General features: G+C 60.6%; 1 protein-coding gene across 2 annotated transcripts in view; it reads left to right on the forward strand.

Moving 5' to 3' along the window:
- Nucleotides 1–16,261, forward strand: part of RADIL (Rap associating with DIL domain) — a 78,083-nt gene extending 61,822 nt beyond the window's left edge. For both annotated transcript variants that reach the window (XM_064478726.1, XM_064478727.1), the window contains 10 exons: nucleotides 3,458–3,618; nucleotides 7,820–7,932; nucleotides 8,672–8,909; nucleotides 9,473–9,645; nucleotides 12,760–12,910; nucleotides 13,881–14,071; nucleotides 14,191–14,542; nucleotides 14,753–14,892; nucleotides 15,301–15,440; nucleotides 15,897–16,261. In XM_064478726.1, the coding sequence (XP_064334796.1) occupies nucleotides 3,458–3,618; nucleotides 7,820–7,932; nucleotides 8,672–8,909; nucleotides 9,473–9,645; nucleotides 12,760–12,910; nucleotides 13,881–14,071; nucleotides 14,191–14,542; nucleotides 14,753–14,892; nucleotides 15,301–15,440; nucleotides 15,897–16,002 (1,765 nt within the window). In that variant the 3' untranslated portion in view covers nucleotides 16,003–16,261. The remainder of the gene's footprint in view (nucleotides 1–3,457; nucleotides 3,619–7,819; nucleotides 7,933–8,671; nucleotides 8,910–9,472; nucleotides 9,646–12,759; nucleotides 12,911–13,880; nucleotides 14,072–14,190; nucleotides 14,543–14,752; nucleotides 14,893–15,300; nucleotides 15,441–15,896) is intronic.
- Nucleotides 16,262–18,560: the final 2,299 nt, after the last annotated feature.

Here is an 18,560-nt window from a genome sequence, read left to right on the forward strand (position 1 = left end):
TGAGGATGGTCCGTGTCCACAGCTCACCGCCGCTGGGCCTGCCTGCATGCACCCTCCACCCGCGGTCCTGTGAGGGGAGCAGGAGGAAGCATCTCCACCCTCCTTCCAATGGAGGCGGGAGATGGGAGCCTGGGTCCCAACAGTGAAGCTCTGGGCCCCCAGCTGCCCCGCCAGGCTGGGAGTTGAGCAGAATTCCTGTCACCCGCAGATGTGCTCTGTTGGCATCTGGAGCCAGAGCGACGCCATGTGCCTGTGCCCTGAGTCACAGCCCCGAAGTCCAGGGCTGTGCGGGGAGACCTGGGCTCGGCCCCCAGCTCGACGGTAGTGGGTGGCGGGGCACTCGTTTCAGGCCGCGGAGTCCTGCATCATTCAGGTTCCTCGTGGGAGGGTACGTTTGCGTGAGGCAGCTGTTCTTGGCCTGGTACCCTGGAGGTGATGGAGCCGGGTCCTCCGGGGTGCCTGGCCCCACCCTCGTCCTCCTGAGCTCCTGCTCCCCACCAGCGCCCATCTGCTGGGGCGCGGCCCCGATGCGGGAGGAACCAGGCCTGCCTTCAGCAGCTCCCGCTCGTTCTGTGTATCCTAGAACTTGTGCTCATAGGGCCTAAAGCAGCTCTGTGTCCATCCCTAGTGAATGCTCTTTTTTATTTTTACTTTTAAATTATAAATCACTTCCAAAATACAGAAAAGTACAGAATACATCAATCATCCCTGAACTCACGCCGGAATTCAACATGAACATTTCGTTCCGTTTGCTTCGGGTCTTATGTCGTGTGCTGATTTTAAAATTGCGAATGACCGTTAGGTTTTACAGAATGCTTTTTCTGCGTCTATGGCCGTCACACGCTTTCCCCTTGAACCTGTGCGTGTGGGTTCCACATTCAGAGGTTTTCTGAACCACAGCTGGATTCCTGGGATTAAATCTTTCACGGGTGTTAGTTTTGTTAGCATGGTGAGATGCGATTTGATACCTTAATTGGGGTTTTCCCATCTGAATTCATAGGTAAAAGTGGCCTATGCATTTATTTATGTTTTGTATTGTCCTTGTCTGATTTTCATAGCAAGGTTTGCAGAAGTGAATTGGGCAGCTGTCTCTGTTCTCGGTTCTCTGAGTCAGCTTGTCGGAGGTGAGGTCCCTGGGAGTGACCTGGAAAAGCATCTGGGCCGTGCTTGTGTTTGCTGCTCCCATTCCTGTAATGATTACGGCTTAGTTTTCTGTTTCTTCTTGTGTTGATTTTGGTAATTTCTGCTTTCCTAGGAAATTATCTATTGCATGTGTTTTCAAAGTTGTTGGAATAAAATTGTTCGTTATATTCTCTTGTGACTTTTTTATCTCAAATATATTTGTAGTGAAAGCCCTTTGTTTGATTCCTATAGTGTTCCTGTCTTTTCCTTTTTCCTTTTTTTCAATCAAAAGAATTTTTTTAATAGAGGTACGGGGGATTGAACCCAGGACCTTGTGCCTGCTAGGCATGTGCTTTACCACTGAGCTACACCCTCCCCCCAGCCCCCGGTTTGGTTTCTCTTCCCAGACATTCGTCTGTTATTATCTGTTTAAAAGAACCAGTTTTGTTATTTCTGTTTACTTTTCCTTTGATTTCTATTCCATTAACGTCTTTATTATTTCCTTATTCTTGCAAATACATACTTTAAAATATCTTCGACTCATGAATTGTTTTTGAAGTTTTTTGAATTATTTTCATTTTCACTTAATTTTTATTAGCAAAAATGCATTTGATTTTGTTTTCAGTAATAAGAAAATAATAATACAGAAAGGTAATAATTTCTCTTCTATAGGCATCCCCAGTGGGCTTTAAAAATGGTTTGTGTCGGAACACCATTGATTTGATCTGGCCTATGTTTATTTATTTTGCCGAGTGAGAACACAACGTGAAAACGGCCCGTTACAGCGCCTCTACGTGTAGGCACGCGTCGCAGGGCGGAGCTTTAGGACTCATCCACCCTGTGTAACCAAGACTTCATGCTCGTTCAAGAGCAGTTTCCCTCTTCTGCCCCCCCAGCCCCTGGTGACCACAGTTCTCCTCTCTGATTCTGGGAGTTTGACTATTTGAGATACTCATGTAAGTGCGGTCATGTAGTATTTGTCCTTCTGCGATCGGTTTATTTCACAGAGCATGAAGTCTTCAGGGTTCATCCTTGTTGTTGCATGTTGAAGGATTTCCTTCTTTTTTTTGAGGCCACACAATGTCGCATTGTATTATAAGCCAGATTTTCTTTATGCACCCCTCTGTCGGTGGACCTTCACTTGGCCCCACCCCTTGGACGCTGTGACTAGTGCTGCAGCGGCTGCTGGGCGCTGATCTTTCTTGGAGGTCCTGATTTCACTTCTTCTGCACAAACACCTAGAAGTGGGATTGCTGGATCACATGGCAGTTCCATTTTTAATTTTTTGAGGAGCCTCCATACGGGTTTCCACAGTGGCCGCACCGTCTTGCATCCCCACCCGTGGTGCATGAGGGGGCCCTCCTCCCCACGTCCTCGCCAGCGTCGGCTGTCTCTGCTCTTCTCGATGAAGCCATTCTGCCCGGTGCGAGGTGACGCCTCGCTGTGGTTCTGACTCCTCTCTGCCTGATGGTTAGGGATGTGAGCACCTTTTCCTGCATCTGCTGGCTGGCTGCTTGTCTTCTCTGCAGACTTATCTATTCAAGTCTTTAGCCTGTGTTTAATTGGGTTATTGGGCTTTTTGCTTTTGAATTGTAGGAGGTCCTTATATATATTGGAAACTAACCTCTTATCTGATGTACGATTTGCAAATATTTTCTCCCATTCCGCAGGTGGCCTTTTTTCTTAATGAAACTATAGTTGATTTACAATGTTGTGTTAGTTTCAGGTGCACAGCATTGTGACTCAGGCGTGTGTGTATATATATTCTTTTTCATTTAGGTTGTTACAAGATACTGAATATAGTTTCCTGTGCTGTCCAGTAGGTCCTTGTTGTTTATCTGTTTCACACAGAGTCGTTTGTATCTGCTAATCCCAGACTCCTAATTTCTCCCGCTGACCTCCTGCTCTCAGGAGGCAGTGCTCGGCTCGCCTTGCCTGCCCACCTCCCCACGTCGTTACATTACTATTTGCTCTGTCAGCGCTTAAACCAGACACGGATGCTGGTGTCTCCCGTTCTCAAATACCACAGGTAGCTTGCTGGCTGTTTGCAGTCACAGCCACTCCGTTACCTAGTTCTGAGGGAGGAGATGCGAACAGTGCACTTACTAGGGTCCTTTACCAGTGGCTGTGGCCGGGGTGGTCCTTCCTCTGAGGGTTGGTGGGGGATGCGCCCCAACAGATTATCGATCTGTATCTAATTTCCCAGCCTGACGTGGGTGGGTTGACAGGTTGTGGCGGTCCTTGTGAGTGTCCGATGTCCCTGCGTGCAGGGAGTAGCGGACTCGGCCTCCCTGGGTGACGGTCCCAGTGTAACTCTTGGTCTCTGTCTCGGCAGCCAGGAGCCCCTCTCCTCGGCCAGCTTTACCATGGCCGGCCTGGCTCCAGACCTGCAGCCCATCCTCTTCTGGATGTCCAACTCGGTGGAGCTGCTGTACTTCATCCAGCAGAAGTGTCCTCTCTACATGCAGAGCTTGGAGGAGGAGCTGAATGTCACAGGTATGGCTGTGCTGCTGTTCCCAGGCGGGCGAGTGGGTGTCACCTGGCTGTCTCAGGTCGCGTTGGCCCCCAGAACAGAGTGGGTTTGTGTCAGGGGCTTCCTCCAAGAGGGAGGTGACGTGGGGGTTGGCTAACTCGCCACCTCTCATCCCTGGCACTGTATCCCCCCATGACTTCACGCAGCCCCACTTTGCTCCTCCCAGGGAGGCCCAGGGGACGCAGGTCACTCACCGAGCACCAGGGGAAAGAATGCAGTGCGCCGGCCCCAGGCCACCATCCCTTACAAGGAACACATCGCCAGTGAGAGCTATGAGGCTGTGTGATGCGTGTTGACTTCAGAGATTAAAACCTGGGAAAGAGCGTTGTAGAATTTATGAAATGCAGCATAAAGTGCTGAAAACACTAAGTGAGAGAGTGACTGGCTGTCTGGGAGGGCTTCGTGGAGAAGGTGGCGTTTGGCTGGCCGAGTGGGACTTCAGCTGGCGTGTGTCTGACAAGGGTGGCGGGAGCCATCGGGGGTCCTGGAACGGGGCTGGGAGGGGCAGCAGGGCCGACCTGCAGCAGGACCTGGATGTGACAGCCGTGCTCCCCGGGGCTGGGTTTCACCCCAGCAGCGTTGCTCAGCCGCGGTGAAAACGAAGCTGCTCGCTTCCCTCCCTCCTGTTCACGGCCTCGCCAGAGCCGGGGGACTCCTGAGGTGGCGCTGCAGTGGGAGGCAGGGCGGGGTCTGCCCAGCATCTCTGAGGGCTCAGCTGTGTCTCGCGGGGGGCGGTCCATGCTGGGCCCTGCTCGGCCCGATGCCAGCGGGCTACGTTTCCTGAGAGGAGGGGCTCTTGGTGGCTGACGGTGAGGGGTGGTCTGCACGGGGCAGACTGTCCCACTCTGTGCTCAGCCAGCCACTGGGAGCCAGCCGTGGAGACGGGTTGGTGGGTAGGGACCTGGGATGTCCCTGGGGAGCCTGGGCTCGGGGAGGCAGGGTCTGGGGTCTGTCTACTTTGCTCACATCAGTGGTGGTCTTTTTTACCCGCTACCTCCCTGTGAGGTGGGCAGCGGGCACTGTGTTGGGCTCCCAGGGCCCGGGAGCCTGGGCATCTGTGGATCTGTGGAGAGAAGCAGTGGCCATTCACCCCAGGCCCGCTGGCCCGTCGCTCTGTCCCATGTCCCCTGGGGGGACACTGTGAACACCGCCCATTAGACTCCTGGGGTGGGGCGGCTGCTCTCTGTCCACCAGGCCTAGATCGGAAGCAGACTAGCATGTGCCTTTTCCCTTGAACGTATCATAACGGCCCCACCTGCTCAGGTCTCTGCTGTCAGGTCCCCGCGCTCCATCCAGCAGCCTGGGCCTGCCCTGCGCTTGGCCCTGCTGGACTGCAGCGCCTGCAGCCCAGCCCTCCCTTCCTTGCAAGGCCTCTGGTCACCTCTCTCTCCACCCCAGCCAGGCTCCTGGGGTGGGGTGGGGGTTCCAGATGCCCAGGGCCCAGGCTGCAGCCACCCAGCAGGTTCTGAGTGTGGGTGGACTCCTCTGCACGCAGCATCGGCCAGCGAGCGCCCCGGCCTCTGGCTTGTCCTTCTGTGTGGGATGCCAGGGGCCGGGGTGTTAGAGGGAGACCTGCCCATTCTGGCTCCAGAGAAAGTCAGCTGGGAGAACCCCACCCCCACCCCAGCCCTGTTCTGACTTTGGTCCCAGTGTTCACAGCCAAGTCCTCCAACGCCCCTTCTCATCTGGCGTGTTTCAGGCGCTGTGTTGAGTTGAGAGCCTGCAGTCCTGGCGTTAGTCCTTCATGGGGACCCTGAGTCCGGCTGATTTTCATGAAAAAAGCTGCTGGGGTCTATGCGTCCTTCCTCTTGCCTCTGCTCTTGGGAAGAAGTGATTTTTGGTCTGAGGCCTGGATGTCCTGTAGCCCAGTCGGTGCTGGGAGGGTGAGCGTGTGGACGGCCGGGGTCCCGCCTCCGCCTGCCCTGGGGACCACGTGGGCCGGGGAAGCCACCACGGGGTCTGACCGTCTCAGAGACGATGTCCCGGGGGCGCAGGCTCTGGAGAGCTCAGAGGAACAGCAGCACCATAGAGGGCGAAGGAGGGCTGCAGGCGGCCTGCTGGCCTGGCCTCCCGACCTTCAGCAGGAAGTATCTGTGGGAAGAATTCTAAAAACAGAGATGTCATGTCCTGAAAGCTGGAAAAATAGCCTTTTCTTTCCCTAAACACCTTTTTTTTTTTTTTTTTTGTCCAAAGCTGTTATCCAGGAGGCCCTTTCGAACAGGCAGATAGAAGATCAGCCCAGGGCCGGCTGAGGATGGGGGTGATGTTTAATTTATTCATTTAAAATTCTCCTGTGAGACTTTGAGGCTCGGTCTCAGTGCCTGCAGATGTGTGTGTTTGGGAAGGGTCCCCAGGTGCCCAGAGGGGGGCCTCAGGCCTGGGCCGAGGGAGGGAGGTTCAGAAAGGCTCGTGGGCTGTTGCTCAGCAGAGCCCACCTCGCAGCTGGGAGTGACGTCTGCTGGGAGCCTGCCCCGTGGCTGTGCTCCATGGGTCCCCTCCTCCCACCAGAGCCCCGCTCCCACACGAGGGGTGCAGGGCGGCCTTCTCAGACAAGCTGGCGGCACCCCTCGCACGGGCCCCGCTGCGGTGAGAGGGTTTGGAGCTGGGTTTCTCGGCCTGCGTTCCCACTGGCTGTGGTTGGCTGTGAAATACATTGGATCTGCGTGCGTTCCAGTCAGCAGAGGGGCCAGCCTGGTGTGTTTCTGTAGGCCTGGAACTTTCCGGAAGAAAGGAGTATTGCAGCTGACTGGGGAACAGCCAGCCCTGTTAAGACCCTCTTGCTCCCCTAGACCTGGGGCCCCTCAAGAAGCTCGATTTGCTTCTTCCCCAAAGCCCAGTGAGGCCGCCGGGAGCAACCAGACCCCACCAGGACCCTACATGAGACCTGCAGGCCAGCTCTGGGGAGGCCCTGCAGGCCGCTGGCTTCCTGGTCAGGTGGTTTATTGGGGTGTGAGCCCTGGGGTTCAGGGAGCCCCGAGCCCTTGACGGCACGTCTTGACGTCTGCAGGGTGGGTCTCTGATGAACTGGCACACCGTTTTCTTCCTGTTTACCTGGCGGCAGGGCAGCCTGGTCCCTGTGCTTCTGGGAGGCCCAGCTTAGCACTCAGCGCGATTCTCGGCCTCCCCCAACCCCGGGCCTGAGGGAGATTCCCAGATGCAGGGCTGCCCTGTGGAGCAGCACGGGCGGTGAGGGGGAGTCCCTGCTGGTGGACTGGGCCCGTCCACACTGGACGCACAAGGCCAGGGCCGCAGCCTTCGGTCCCTGTGTAGAGCAACAAGGAGCTGAGAGAGTTGGGGACGGCGGCAGGCGTCTGCATCCGGCCCCTTCCCCTAGTTGCCGGCAGGACCCCAGCCCTGTGGACCTCATGCCTCCCCGCGTTCTGGAAGGCCCCTTGGGGTGCCTACCCCTGTGCTGGTCCTGGCGACCCTGTTGCTAGTCTGGCCTCCCAGCTCTACAGGGGCCCCTCCCTGGGGGAAGGTCTGCTCGTGCCCCCCCGGTCCCGGCTGCAGCCACACCCCCTGGCTGCTGCCCAGCCTGGGAGGCCGCCCCCTGGCCTGCTGTCTCAGGTGACCCCCCCAGAGCGGCCCCTTGAGAGTCCGGGGTCTCCACCCTGTGCCTGAGACACGGCGGCATCTCCCCTGCAGTGTTCTGGGGCGCTCGGGGGGACACAGACGTGGACCATTGGGCTTCTCTTCTTGGGAAACGTCATGATTCTACTGACTGATGGTCTCTTTAGGTGCTCTGACCAGTGTCCCGAGTGAGAAGTGACCTGCGGGAAGTTAGGTCAGGATCTGCTGTTTCTGGGGCATTTGGTTCTGACAGAAAACATATCAGCATCTATCAGCTAATGACCTTCTGATGCCCTTGGTATCAGTTCAGTGCCGATGGGCCTGGAGGCGCGGTGCTTGGGTCCTGGCCACCCTGGCCAGCACCTCGGGGCCCCAGGGCCCCTGGGAGAGGTGTGGCGGGGGGATTGGGATCAGGTCGGGCTGCTCTGTGGCTCTGGTTTATCAGGTTTTCCAAACCCCAGGGGAGGGCGCTGGGCGAGCACACTCAGGAGGCATCGGGGCGAGTGTGGAAGTTGCTGTGGTTCTGGAAGCGTCTTGCACGTGTCCCGAGGTCCAGCCGCCCCCACGCGGTGACGGCGCTGCATCTCCCCACAGGCTCGAAGGAGTCCCTGTTCTCCTGCACCCTCACGGCCAGCGAGGAGGCCATGGCAGTGCTGGAGGAGGTCATCCTGTACGCCTTCCAGCAGTGCGTGTACTACGTCTCCAAGGTACGGCCTCGCGGGGCCCCAGGGAGGAGCGGGGGGATCTGAGCTTCTGCCCACCTGAACCCTGGCCTTGGCCCCCTCCCTCCCCCCACTGTTACTCTTGTCCCGTGAACCCACTCAGGGCCGGCGGGGTGGGAGAGATGGAGGCGGCTGCTCCTGGGAAACAATCTGGAAGGCGGGTGGGAGTGCTGGCGGCTCCTCTCTGCTGCTCACACGGGCTGGGCCCGCCGGGGTGGGCAGCGCACGGCTGGCTGGTCATCCTGCCCGCTGGCGTCGGGGATCTCAGGACTCGGGGCTGAGCAGTGGTCAGGCCTGGATTACAGGCCTCAGCTTTCTCCTCTCTGAGCCTTGGTTTTCCTGGACGATGATAGGGTTCTGCTGTGTCTTTGGCCCAGCAGGTTGAGGGTCATTGGATGGCGTGTGGTGGCCCACTCTCCACCCCTCTGTCCAGTAAAACCCTCTGATAAACCAAGAAGGGGGCAGAGCTCCTGCCCCTGAAGACCCCCAGGGTGTTGTCCCGCCCCTCTGCTGGGGTGGCTGCAGCCTCGTGTCATCTGCACCTTCACCAGGAGCGTTACTGAGCCCCTGCCCTGCCCGCAGGCACTTGTTGGGGGCCTGTCACTCGCTGCCCGCACTGGTCGCTGCAGCCTGTTGGACGCGTGCGTGGTCTGGCCGAGGCAGGGGCTTGACAGGTCAGGCCCGGGGCCACTGCTGACGGTGGCCGGTGTTCTCTTGTCCCCAGTCCCTGTACGTCTGCCTCCCAGCCCTGCTAGAATGCCCCCCTTTCCAGACGGAGTGCCGGGAGGGCTGGTGCCCGGCCCCCCAGCTGCCCGAGGAGCTGCGCCGCGTCGTGTCGGTCTACCAGGCTGCTCTGGACCTGCTGCGGCAGCTGCATGTGCACCCTGAGATCGCCGCCCAGGTGCTGGCCTACCTCTTCTTCTTCTCCAGCACGCTGCTCCTCAACCAGCTGCTGGACAGGGGTGAGGACCTGGGGACCCTGTTACTGCAGGGGCGCCGGCTCCTGGGCACAGCTCTGCCACAGTCAGGGCACCTGTCCTTGTCTGCACAGGGCCCTCGGGCCTGTCCTGGTTCATTTTATCCCCACCTGGCCCATGACCCCCGTGACAGAGAAGGGAAAAGGCTCAGGGAAGTGATGTGACCTTTAACCCGGCCTCACTGCCACCCAGATCGCCCCCATTGCCCTGCCAGGGCTCAGGGCACCAGTTACTTCTGGCCGAGGCCCAGCTGGGGCATGGGGCAGGGAGAGCAGGCAGCCCACAGCACATGGGAAGGGCTGGACCATGGCCCTTTGACCTCAGGGTTGAGCAGCTGCCCTGCCATCTTCCCTCCGGCCTCCTGTGCCCACCCACCCTCACCCCTATCCAGAGAGGGGTCCAGAAGCAGGCAATTGCCTTGGAAACGTACCAGGTTTCCCACTTGTCCAGAGGCCTGGAGTGGGAGCTTGGCTCCCCTGGGGGCGGGTGGGCAGTGCACCTTCTCTGTGAGGGCAGCCTGGGCATCACCCTCCCCTCCCCTCCGCCAGGCCCCTCTCTGAGCTGCTTCCACTGGCCCAGAGGTGTCCAGGCCTGCGCCCGCCTGCAGCAGCTCCTGGACTGGACGAGGGGCGCCGGCTTCGGGGAGGCCGGCGAGCACTTCTTCCGGAAGCTCTCCTGCTCCCTCAACCTGCTGGCCACTCCCAGTGCCCAGCTCATCCAGGTGGGAGTGGTGCAGAGGGTGGGGCCCCCGAGTGCAGCAGGGGTGGGGCTCTGGGGTTGGCGGCTTACAGACCAAGTTGGGCTCTGAGAACTTGTGGTTGGTCCCGTCCAAGGCTGGCCCAACCTGCCGGCAGGGTGCCGGCCTGAAGGATGTCTGTGCCTCGTCCCTGACCTACGACTGTGGCGCAAGGGCTCTCCTGCTGTGAAGGAGGTGAACACCGAGGTGATCGCCCTGGCACCTGTGGGCCCCCATCTAAGCACACGAGTCCTTAAGACTTGTGTTTTAAGAGGGAGATGGAAGAGCAGTTCAGAGAGACAGGACCTAGGGAAGCAGAAGTGGAGGAGGGGCCCCCAGGAGTCAGGATGGGACAGCCCTCAGCCAAAGGCCAGCACAAAAATGGGACCTCCGTCGTACCACAGCCTGGAAATGGATCCTGCCCTGGATCCACCAGAAGGGACACAGCCCTGCGACCCCTTGATTCTAGCCCAGCACGACCCGTGCTGGACGTCTGGCCCCAGAACTGAGAGCTGTACACTTGCGTTGCTCCTACCGCCAAGTCCGTGGTCCTGTTACAACCACCACAGCAGTAGGAAACAATGCGCCCGCTCCCCTGCGCCCTGATGCAGCTGCCACAGCTGACCAGTGGGTCCTGCCCAACCAGTCCGTTTCCTGCCCAGCGGCCCGAGCCGCCCAGGGTGGTGGGCGTGTCTGCGGGGCAGCACGGGGGTCCAGCTTCCAGGCCCCGGGAGGTCCACGTTTGAACAGCAAGGGGAACACAGCTGCTCTGCCCACCTCTGGGCCTGGTCTGAGCGCAGTGGTGACAGCGTGTCCACTGAGCACGGGGCGCGATGGGGCCCACGGGCACTGCTGCCTGCACTCTGCTTTCGTCCTGGGCCAGGGCACAAGCGTGTGCATTGGGTGAGCAGTTCCTGAGCTCTGTGCTTCGGGTGAATGTGGGTCTCTGTGCCGATTGCACTTGGATACAGAGCGTGCAGAGCAAGGAGGACGCGGTGGCAGTGACGTCTTGGTTGCGCCACCCTCCTGGCACAGCCCAGATCTCATCCTGAAGGAGGGGCATCCAGCAGCCAAGTGCCTGTGCGTGTGGGAGCCCCAGCGCTCTCACCAGGCCAGGCCCAGACCTGTGCCCTCCAAGCAGGTGTGACTGACCAGGCAGAGCTGGCGGTCAGTGACAGCCTGGGGGACCGGAGGATGTGGACACTGGGCTTTCACAGCAAACCAGCCAGGCCAGGGTGACCTTGCGGCCAGGACGGCCAAGCTCCTGCTCAGGGGGGTGCTGCCAGGCAGACGTCCAGGTCCTGCTCCAGAGCGGGAGTAGACAGCTCCCAATGTGTGTGTGAGGGAGTGCGGCTGGAGGAGACAGAGCAGGGCGGGAAACCTCTTCTGCAAAGGGCCGGGTCGTGGTTGCTTTGCACTTCGGTTTCCATACCAGAAGCTTTCTTGCTGTTTTTTTTTCTTTTTAAGTCCTTTAAAAATGTGAAAACCATTCTTAGCTTGAGGCCCCTATAAAAACAGGCCTCCACCCATAGTTTGCTGCCTTCAAAACAGACTATTCAGGGAAAAGAAACTTGAAAAAAAAAAACCAAAACCATTTATGTCCTCATAAAGGTGAGAGAAGATAAAGTGTCCATAAGGTAATAGCAGGAGGCTATAAATAAGAGAACCAAAAGAATCCTTGGGAAGTAACACTGCGGCAGTAGAGATGAGAAGTTCCCCAGCAGGGCCGGAAGGTAAAGTCGGGGAAGCCGCCCAGAAAGCCAGAGATGCCGAGACGGAAACGGGGTCCTGCCGGGTGGCTTCAGCGCTGTTAGGGCTGGAGAGACCGTAGACGTGGGCGAAGGAACCCAGAAACCAAAAGCACCTACAGACAGACGAAGCCATCTCTCACTGGTGTGTGTTTGGGGTGAGGAGGGGGCCGCTGCTGGGGCCCACCCTGCCCCTCCCCCACATAGCCCAGGACATTCAGGGTCCCTTCACAGCAGACGCTCAGTAACCACCGCCCAGGCCTCCTGATGTTGGCGCTTAAAATCACGTGAGGGAGCAAGAGAGGAAAGAAGAAAGCAGGGAATTAAAGGGCCCATCCCTGACACCCACGTGTCCAGGCAGCAGGAGGCCGGAGGGATCAGAGCAAACACGAGTGAAGACAAACCAGCGCGGCCCCAGCCGAGCATCCAGCGGGAGAGCGCGCAGCGGCTGGGCCGCCCCGAGGCCCGGGGCTCCGGGACTTCAGAGAGACCTCTGAGCTTCCTGAGGGGAATGAGGCTGCTGGTCCCGGAGGTCAGCGATCGGGGTGGTTTCTGACTTCTTGAGAGCAGCTTGGGCAGCTGGAGGGCCCCGGAGCTGACCTCCAGCCTGCAGTCCTGCAGCCCAGGCCCTGGCGCTGGGACAGTGGCCTGCACATGGGCCGCCAGCCGGGCCCCCGCGTGCCTCCAGCACTCGTGTCTTCCGGGAGCTCCTAGAGCGTCCGCTCACAGAACCGCGGGGACGCGGGGAGAGAGCAGCGGGCAGGGCTTCCAGAGAACAGGAAGGGTGGAGACGCACGGCGTAGGGACAGGGGTGCGCCTTCTGCCTGCGCTCTAACTCTGCCGTCCGGCTAACTCAGGGAGCTCTCCTGTCCCTAGCACACAAGCCAGGCCCCCAGGGCTCTTAGTGGTGTAGTTCTGCCTTCGCGCGTGTCTTGGGCCTGCTTGGTTCCGCAGCACAAGGCGGGAGCCCGGGTTCATCCCCCCCCCCCCCCGTCTCCCAGTAGCCTTTTCCGTCGTTTCTCAGCCCTGAGAAATGATGTGATTGATGAGGGTTTGCTCAGTGGACAAGGCACTTGTCCTGGGAGCCGCCACCCTGACCCTGGCTCTCACCCCGGACGCCCATGAGGCAGCAGGGTGAGCTGCTCACGCTGGGGGACGGGGGCCGCTGCACCGGGCCTGGACCCTCCCACCCCCTGACTGACCTCACTGTCCTGCACGGATGCTGGGGGCTCTGTGTGCCAGGCAGGGAGTTCTCTGCTGCTTCCCTCAAGAGAGCTCAGAAGGCAGGCCATCCCTGGGGCGGGGCCGTGCCTTCTGGGCCTTTGAGCAGGAGTTCCTTCTTGTCACCCAGATGAGCTGGGCCAACCTGCGGGCCGCCTTCCCCTCCCTGAGCCCTGCGCAGCTGCACCGGCTGCTGACTCAGTACCAGCTGGCCTCGGCCATGGGCCCCATGAGTGCCTGGGAGCCGGGCGCCCAGGACAGCCCTGAAGCCTTCAAGTCTGGTGAGGCTTCTCCCTGCAGGGGTGGGGAACTTGGGCGTGGACCATGGGCTCCCTGACCCCCAGCCGTGGAGGCCCCCAGGTGGGGGACAGGGCAGGACACCCAAGGAAGAAGATAGCCTGGGGGGAGGCTCTCTTTGTCCCCTCAGCTCTGGGCTCAGGTCCAAGGCCCCTGCTGCCCCTCATGGGGCCTCCCCCAGTGCCCGGCTACCAGGGAGAGAGCGGGGTGTCCACACTGGGCGCCACTGCACAGCCCGACAGGAAACACTGCTGAGCAGGCTTGACTCTTGTGTCCACACACATGTACGTGTTCTATAAATCAGACATGCCTCTCCTCGTTAGCATTATGTATATTGTAACATGAATAAAAATAGAAAATCAAGGATGGGGGAAGATCTAGAGAGAAGTAGGGCTTCGAATGCCTTCTTCCCACCCTGGTGACCTAGGGGCTTGTATCATGGACACTGTCCCCCGCCCCCATCTACTGGTTCATTTCCGAGGCCTGCCGCGGGGCAGGTGCTGTGCTGGGAGCTGAGAATGCCGTGCGGGCTCCTGCCTTCCCCCAGGTCTGGGACGTGCCTGAGTCCTAGTGCAGAGGCCAGCATGTGAGCAGGCCGTGTCCACCCCGGGTGACACGTGTGGGATGTAGGCAGTGTGGCCATGGGAGCCCCGAGGGGAGCAGGCATCGTCTCGGGGCACAGGCGGTGGGCTGAGCGAGCTGGGTTTCCCGTGGGGGCAGGCGGGGGGTAGGGGGACCCCAGGGCCGCAGGTGGGGTGGGGGTGGGGTAGGAGTTCTGAACTAGGAGCTGGGGCTTTATCCCGGAAGTGGTCACTGGGATTGAGGAGGGACGAGAGTGCAGTGTGGGCTGTTCACCCCAGCCCAGATCCCCTCCTGGGTTCCCGCAGCGTCAGGCAGGGGTAGCCAGGCAGCCTCTTCCCAGCCGGGCCGGTCATGCTGTCCTCGCCCTCACAGATGAGGTCCTGGAGTCCTATGAAAACCCGCCACCCATCGTTTTGCCAAGCGAGGGCTTCCAGGTGGACCTGGAAGCGGACTGTCTGGATGACAGCATCTACCAGCACCTCCTGTACATCCGCCACTTCCTGTGGAGCCTGCGGAGCAAGCCCAGCCCGGGCGGGGGGCCCGCCCAGCCAGCGTGCCCCGAGGTACCCGGGGGGTAGCCGCGCCCGGCTGCTGCTCCATGGCCCCCGGGGTTCACGGTGCCCCAGTTGCCGGCCCCTCTGTCGGCAGCTCCGTACTGAGTTCCCTCTCCCTCTCTCCCCAGGGCCCGTGTCTCACCAGCCCTGAGGGCCTCCCCAAGGCCCAGAGCTGCCCCCTGGCTTCCAGGGACCCTGGCAGGGGAGCCCGAGAGGCCAGCCCAGAGCGCCCTCTTCCTTCCGCGGGGGCTCCCCGGGCGCAGGGCCCTCCAAGAAGGCAGCCCAGCCGTGCGAGCCGGGGGGGCGCTCAGGCCAGGCCCCTGCACGGGGACTCCTCGTGCCTGCTCACGCCCCCCAGCACCCCTCTCGGCCCCGAGCCCGCTGTGCCCGACCAGCCAGCGCCCAGCAGTGCCTGCGGGGAAGCGCTCTTGGAAGGGAGGAGGAATGGGCCGAGCGGCCCCTGGGGCACAGCTCCGGAAGGTGAGCCCCGGCCCTGCTGGACCTGGCTGGGCTCCTTGGGCGCTTCCCACCGCGGGGTCCTGGCGGCACTTCCGGCCTGGGCCGTCAGTGTCTGCCCACGAGCGCCCGCCGCCCTGGACACGGAACAGGCTCCGGGGCCAGACAGAGCAGTCTGGCTGGAGGCACGAGCCACTGGCCGCTCACCCCGCTGTGCTTTTCTGGCCCATCCAGGAGAGTGTGCGGCCCTGGCCGCCGAGCCCCCTCCAGCCCCCTCCAGCCGCAGCTCCAGCACAGATGACTTCTGCTGCATGTTCGTGGTGGAGCTGGAGCGAGGACCCTCTGGGCTGGGCATGGGCCTGATCGATGGGATGGTGAGAGCCCGGCCCCGCCACTCCCTGCAGCCCCTTGCGTTCCTCCTCTTTACCAAAGACGGGCCCACAGCTGGTGTGGTCATGGGCGGGCAGGCGGGGGAGGCCTGTGGCAGTGGGGACCAGGAACTTGGCAGGGGCATCTTGTGGGATTTGAGAGAAGGGGACAGGGCCTGTGTGGCAGTGGCCTCCCCCGGCCTGCTCCACCGCCTGCGTCCTCGGCTCTCGGGCTGGCTGCCCTGGCCGGCGGGGACAGTGGTGGTGCCCTGTGCTGTCCCTGCGGACACACTGATGACATACGGTGAGCCCAGGCCTGGCCTCGCGGCCGAGAGAGGGGCTGAGGAGGCTCTTCCTGGGGGACGCCCAAGAGTGAGGGGCCCACAGAGCCCTGGACCTCTGCTTCTCCCTCAGCACACGCCACTGGGCGCCCCCGGGCTCTACATCCAGACCCTGCTCCCCGGTAGCCCCGCAGCGGCCGACGGGCGGCTGTCGCTGGGAGACCGCATCCTGGAGGTGAATGGAAGCAGCCTGGTGGGCGTCAGCTACCTGAGGTACCTCTCCCTCCCCCGAGGGACCTCCCCCTGAAGTGCCCCCCCCCAACACCCCAGCCCGGGCGGGGCCAGGTCGGCCCTGGAGACAGGCTGGGTTTCGCCCCCTGACCCAGCAGGCGGGTCCTGTCACCCCTGTTCTATAGGTGAGCAGGTGGAGGCACAGCCGTGCAGCCTGCTTCCCCGTGGCCACCTCCCGCCCTTCCATCCCCTCGTCGGTCCTCTGACAACACACCAGCGCCGCCCGGGGCTCGGCACCTCGGGGTGGGGTGGGCTCTGGAACGGACAGCCTGGGCAGGGCTCCGTGATCCCGAAGCCCTGTCACAGCTCGGGGTGCTCAGGGGTGGGAGGTTGGGCTCTCCCAGGGCCCCTCTAGGAGGCTCTGCCTGCCCCTCAGCTGGACAGGCCTGACTCCTGACTGTGCCAGCTCCTCTGTGCCCCATCCCGTTGCTGTTTCAGAGCCGTGGATCTGATTCGACACGGGGGAAAGAAGATGCGGTTTCTGGTCGCCAAGTCTGACGTGGAAACAGCCAAGAAGATCCGCTTCCGCACGCCTCCCCCCTAGGTGGGCTGCAAAGATGGCCCAGGCACCCACACCTGAGGGTCCCCAGGTCACGTCACCTTCTGCCAGCTGTTCTGTGTGGTTGGTCATCTTTGGGACACTGGCTTTGGTCCTCACCCTGTAGATAATGTACATCTTAGTGTATATTTTATTTATATGACAGATGACACTGTTGTGATGTTTGTCAGAGCTTTTATGTTTGGAAATTTTAATGGAGAACTATGCATTCAATAAAATATCTTTCATACTCTTAGAGGGCAGTGTGGCGTGGGGTCTGGGTGGGCACCGTGCGGGCTCCCCAGAGGGGCTGCCAGGGACTCCCCAGGACTGCTCCACTCCCAGCCAGCTTGGGAGGGGCCCTGCGAGGATGCAGGGGTTGTTGGGGTGGCGGGATGGCTTTAACTAATTCCTTGTCTGCTCTCCACCCTGTCCAGAAACAGAGCAGCAGGGGATGCGCCAGGCACCCCCTGGTCCCCCATGAAGGGGCCCAGAGCTGCCCGGCAGAGTGGTTCACTCCTGGTGATCCCACACTCAGCATGGTCCCAAAGAAAGGTCTAGACGCCCTGAGGTTATAAAGTGAGAGTCTTGACCCACTCTGGGTCCCCAGGCCTCCTCCCCCTGGAGACCCTTGCCTCCTCCTGGTTTCCTCCGATCACTAACGGCGTGGCTTGGCCCTAATACCGGGCTGGCCGTTCCCAGGCTCTTAATCCTCTGGCTGGGCTGGTGTTCACTCCACCAGCGGCTGACTGTGCGCAGGGCCGAGCCAGGGCATGTCAGTGTCAAGGTGACAGCACGGCTGAGGCACGAACTGGGTTCTGCAGCTTGTGGTCCATGTGCAGACGGCTCCCACGTCCTGCGCTCCGTGCAGGGAGCCCGAGGCTGGGCTCTTGGCCGGGGTTCTCCTTTTTGACAGGAACAGACTGTGGGGACGAGGAGGTCCTGGCCAGTCAGCTGCAGACGCACCCCTCATGTGGAAAGGATCTCGTGGACCAGATCCAGCCGTCTGAAGTCCTGTCCCAGATGCAACCTGAGCACAGGGCCTGACTCAGCTCCACGCTGCCCCCTGGTGAGCACAGAGAGAGGTGCAGGTGCTTCAGGGGCCCTCCCTGTAGCGTTCTGTTAGGCACCTGTATCCCACCCGCCTCAAAGCAGTTCCCAAAACGCTGGATGAAGTGTACTTTTACACACGTCATTTCAGTGCACTCCTGAACCCCAAAGATTCTTAAAGCCCCAAACTGATATGAGGGCACAAGCTTAGGGAGCCTGGCGGCTGGTCCAAAGTCTGTCAAATTACACCCATCCCTTCTCCACTCCTCCGGGTGCAGCAGACAGAGCCTGGATCACCCTGCGGGGCCGCACAGGGGACCCCCGGCAGGCACTGCGGAGTTCCCGCCGGGCTGGAGCCCCAGGAAGGGAGAGAACCCCAAGTTCACTTCTTGCACAGGCCACGCAGTGCCAAGCCCTCCAAGGGCTCTGCAGGGAAAAACACATTTCATCCTCACAACAGCCGTTTGACGTGGATACTGTTACTTTCTGCCATTTTTCAGATGAGGAAACTGGCACACACGGAGGCTGATTTTCTACATCAGTCAGCCATCGTCACAATAATGCTCTAAGGAAAAAGGTGTCAGAACCCTGTGTCTGGAAACAGCATCCTTCATTCTCACTCAGCCTGACTCCAGGTGAGTCTCTCGGACCCGCAGGCCAGCCTGGCAAGTCCTCACCGCACAGGCAGCAGTGCAGGAGACCAGCCCAGCTTCCAAGGCACTTGCAGCCTCCGTCACTGCTGCTGATGCCCTATCGGACATGGGTAAGCACGCCCCCCACGAGGAGGCCACACAGGGTGCGGGGGTGAGCTACGATTCCAGACCCAGACTGGTAGTTAATCAATCATCCATCACCTGGGAGGTGGCCAGGATTTGAACTCAGGTAGTTTGGACTCTCAGCCGCCACAAAAGTCCACCCTGCAAGGAAAACAGCGAGTATTTCTGGATTGACCGTGGCTCTGTGTGAAGCAGGGAAGAAAAGGGTCCTCTCAAAATCCATATTCTCAAAGTAGTTCTTATGCACACTTGGGTCCCAGACTTGCTCTATCTGGACGACCTGCAATTACTGAAAGCTGAGCATGAGTCGGCATCTGGCAAAAGCAGTAGAGCATTTTCCCTAGATGTCATCCTCAAGCCCGGCCTCCCGGGACACAAGTCGGGAGGGCCACGCAGCGTCTGGCGGGCGGGGCCCGGGAGGCGCGGGCGGGGCTGTCAGGGGCTGCCCCATCCTGGGAGGCTCAGCAGTCCTTCAGCGTGCCCCGCACCAGTGGCCTGAGGCGCTGCTCCTTGTGCCCCACCCTGAGGCCTGGACGCCAGGCAGAGGCGGCCCGGCCTCCTTCAGCCTGGGCGTCGTTAGGGTGTCAGAGACACCAAGTCGGCCCCATGGGCGGCGGGGCGGGGCGGAGCGGAGCCAGAGCCCGGAGGCGTGACTACGAGATGGGCGTGGCTTGCTCAGAGGGCGGTGGGGCGGAAACCGTGAGGGGCGGAAACCGCGAGGGGCGTGACCGGGGCCGG

This window comes from Camelus dromedarius, chromosome 24, assembly GCF_036321535.1.
Source record: "Camelus dromedarius isolate mCamDro1 chromosome 24, mCamDro1.pat, whole genome shotgun sequence".
Classification (NCBI taxonomy): domain Eukaryota; kingdom Metazoa; phylum Chordata; class Mammalia; order Artiodactyla; family Camelidae; genus Camelus; species Camelus dromedarius.